The sequence below is a fragment of the Engraulis encrasicolus genome, chromosome 3 (assembly GCF_034702125.1).
Source record: "Engraulis encrasicolus isolate BLACKSEA-1 chromosome 3, IST_EnEncr_1.0, whole genome shotgun sequence".
NCBI classification, from domain to species: domain Eukaryota; kingdom Metazoa; phylum Chordata; class Actinopteri; order Clupeiformes; family Engraulidae; genus Engraulis; species Engraulis encrasicolus.
Genome location: NC_085859.1, coordinates 2,118,297 through 2,120,796, shown reverse-complemented (window position 1 = coordinate 2,120,796; position 2,500 = coordinate 2,118,297). Strand labels below are relative to the sequence as shown.

Here is a 2,500-nt window from a genome sequence, read left to right as displayed (position 1 = left end):
GTGTGTGTGTGTACATGTGTTTTTGTACACGTGCGTGTGTGCACATGTGCATGTGTGTGTTTGTGTAGTGTGTATAATGACTACCATGTTTTGTGTGTCTTTGTACAAGTATGATCTTTCGATGGGAGCTAATAGCAGAGTGTGTGTGTGTGTGTGTGTGTGTGTGTGTGTGTGTGTGTGTGTGTGTGTGTGTGTGTGTGTGTGTGTGTGTGTGCGTGCGTGCGTGCGTGCGTGCAGGTGAGGACACTACACTCTGCCGTGTGTGTGTGTTTACTGTGTGTGTGTGTTTATTGTGTGTGTTTACTGTGTGTGTGAGCTTTTAGCAGAGTAATAGTAATAGCTGTAGCCCAACAGTTACTGTGGCAACACACAGCAGGCGATGAAGGCATGGAAAGCGACAGTGACTTTCACGAGCGGCAAAAGCTGTGAAAACTTTAAAATCGTATCTACTGTTGAGAGGGCGTCAAAAGCACTAAAAGAGAAGTTGAACTTTAGCGAAAAATGTGTAATCAGCAATGAAGCGGTCCGGTGGCAGCAGAGAGAGAGAGAGAGAGAGAGAGAGAGAGAGATGGAGAGAGAGGGGGGGGCTCTGGGAGAAGGTGTGGTGGACTGGGTGAAGTTAAGTTTGTGTATTTCAAGTAATTTTGTGTGCGTGTGCGCGTGTGTGTGTGTGTGTGTGTGTGTGTGTGTGTGTGTGTGTGTGTGTGTGTGTGTGTGCAGCATCTGTCTATCTCAGCGGACGTTCAGACGGTGAAGAAGGACAGTAGCAACGAGGTGGAGAGGATCATATGTGAAGAGAAGGACAACGACCACAAGGTACACACACACACACACACACACACACACACACACACACACACACACACACACACACACACACACACACACACACACACACACACACACACAGTAACGAGGTGGAGAGGATCATATGTGAAGAGAAGGACAACGACCACAAGGTACACACACACACACACACACACACACACACACACACACACACACACACACACACAGTAACGAGGTGGAGAGGATCATATGCGAAGAGAAGGACAACGACCACAAGGTACACACACACACACACACACACACACACACACACACACACACACACACACAGTAACGAGGTGGAGAGGATCATATGTGAAGAGAAGGACAACGACCACAAGGTACACACACACACACACACACACACACACACACACACACACACACACACATACTATACAAACACACACACACACAGCAACGAGGTGGAGAGGATCATATGTGAAGAGAAGGACAACGACCACAAGGTACACACACACACACACACACACACACACACACACACACACACACACACAGTAACGAGGTGGAGAGGATCATATGCGAAGAGAAGGACAACGACCACAAGGTACACACACACACACACACACACACACACACACACACACACACACACACACACACACACACACACACACACACAGTAACGAGGTGGAGAGGATCATATGCGAAGAAAAGGACAACGACCACAAGGTACACACACAGACACACACACAGACACACACACACACACACACATGAAATACACACACAAACACACACACACACATGAAGTACACACACATACACACTAAATGTACACACGCACACACATGAAATACACACACACACACACACACACACACACACACACACACACACACACACACACCACACAAGGTACACACACACAGTTAGGAAGTGCATTTATGTTGGAGAGCATATTAAACACGTCCACTCCCCCTGGAGCTACTAGAGGGGCACACACACACACAGCAGGAAGCTAGCAGGAGAGCAGGAAGCTAGCAGGAGAGCAGGAAGCTAGCAGGAAGCTAGCAGGAGAGCAGGAAGCTAGCAGGAAGCTAGCAGGAGAGCAGGAAGCTAGCAGGAGAGCAGGAAGCTAGCAGGAGAGCAGGAAGCTAGCAGGAGAGCAGGAAGCTAGCAGGAAGCTAGCAGGAGAGCAGGAAGCTAGCAGGAGAGCAGGAAGCTAGCCGGAGAGCAGGAGAGCAGGAAGCTAGCAGGAGAGCAGGAAGCTAGCCGGAGAGCAGGAGAGCAGGAAGCTAGCAGGAGAGCAGGAAGCTAGCAGGAGAGCAGGAAGCTAGCCGGAGAGCAGGAAGCTAGCAGGAGAGCAGGAAGCTAGCAGGAGAGCAGGAAGCTAGCCGGAGAGCAGGAGAGCAGGAAGCTAGCAGGAGAGCAGGAAGCTAGCAGGAGAGCAGGAGAGCAGGAAGCTAGCAGGAGAGCAGGAAGCTAGCAGGAGAGCAGGAAGCTAGCAGGAGAGCAGGAAGCTAGCAGGAGAGCAGGAAGCTAGCAGGAGAGCAGGAAGCTAGCAGGAGAGCAGGAAGCTAGCAGGAGAGCAGGAAGCTAGCAGGAAGCTAGCAGGAAGCTAGCAGGAGAGCAGGAAGCTAGCAGGAGAGCAGGAAGCTAGCAGGAGAGCAGGAGAGCAGGAAGCTAGCCGGAGAGCAGGAGAGCAGGA

General features: G+C 50.8%; 1 protein-coding gene across 3 annotated transcripts in view; it reads left to right on the top strand.

The window, feature by feature from the left end:
- Positions 1-2,500, top strand: part of inpp5l (inositol polyphosphate-5-phosphatase L) — a 92,576-nt gene that overhangs the window by 79,746 nt on the left and 10,330 nt on the right. For 2 of the 3 annotated variants that reach the window (XM_063194628.1, XM_063194630.1), the window contains one exon: positions 721-816. In XM_063194628.1, coding sequence (XP_063050698.1) covers positions 721-816 — 96 coding nt within the window. Of the gene's footprint in view, positions 1-720; positions 817-1,354; positions 1,397-2,500 lie in introns of all 3 variants that reach the window. The other variant, XM_063194629.1, reaches the window with a different exon arrangement.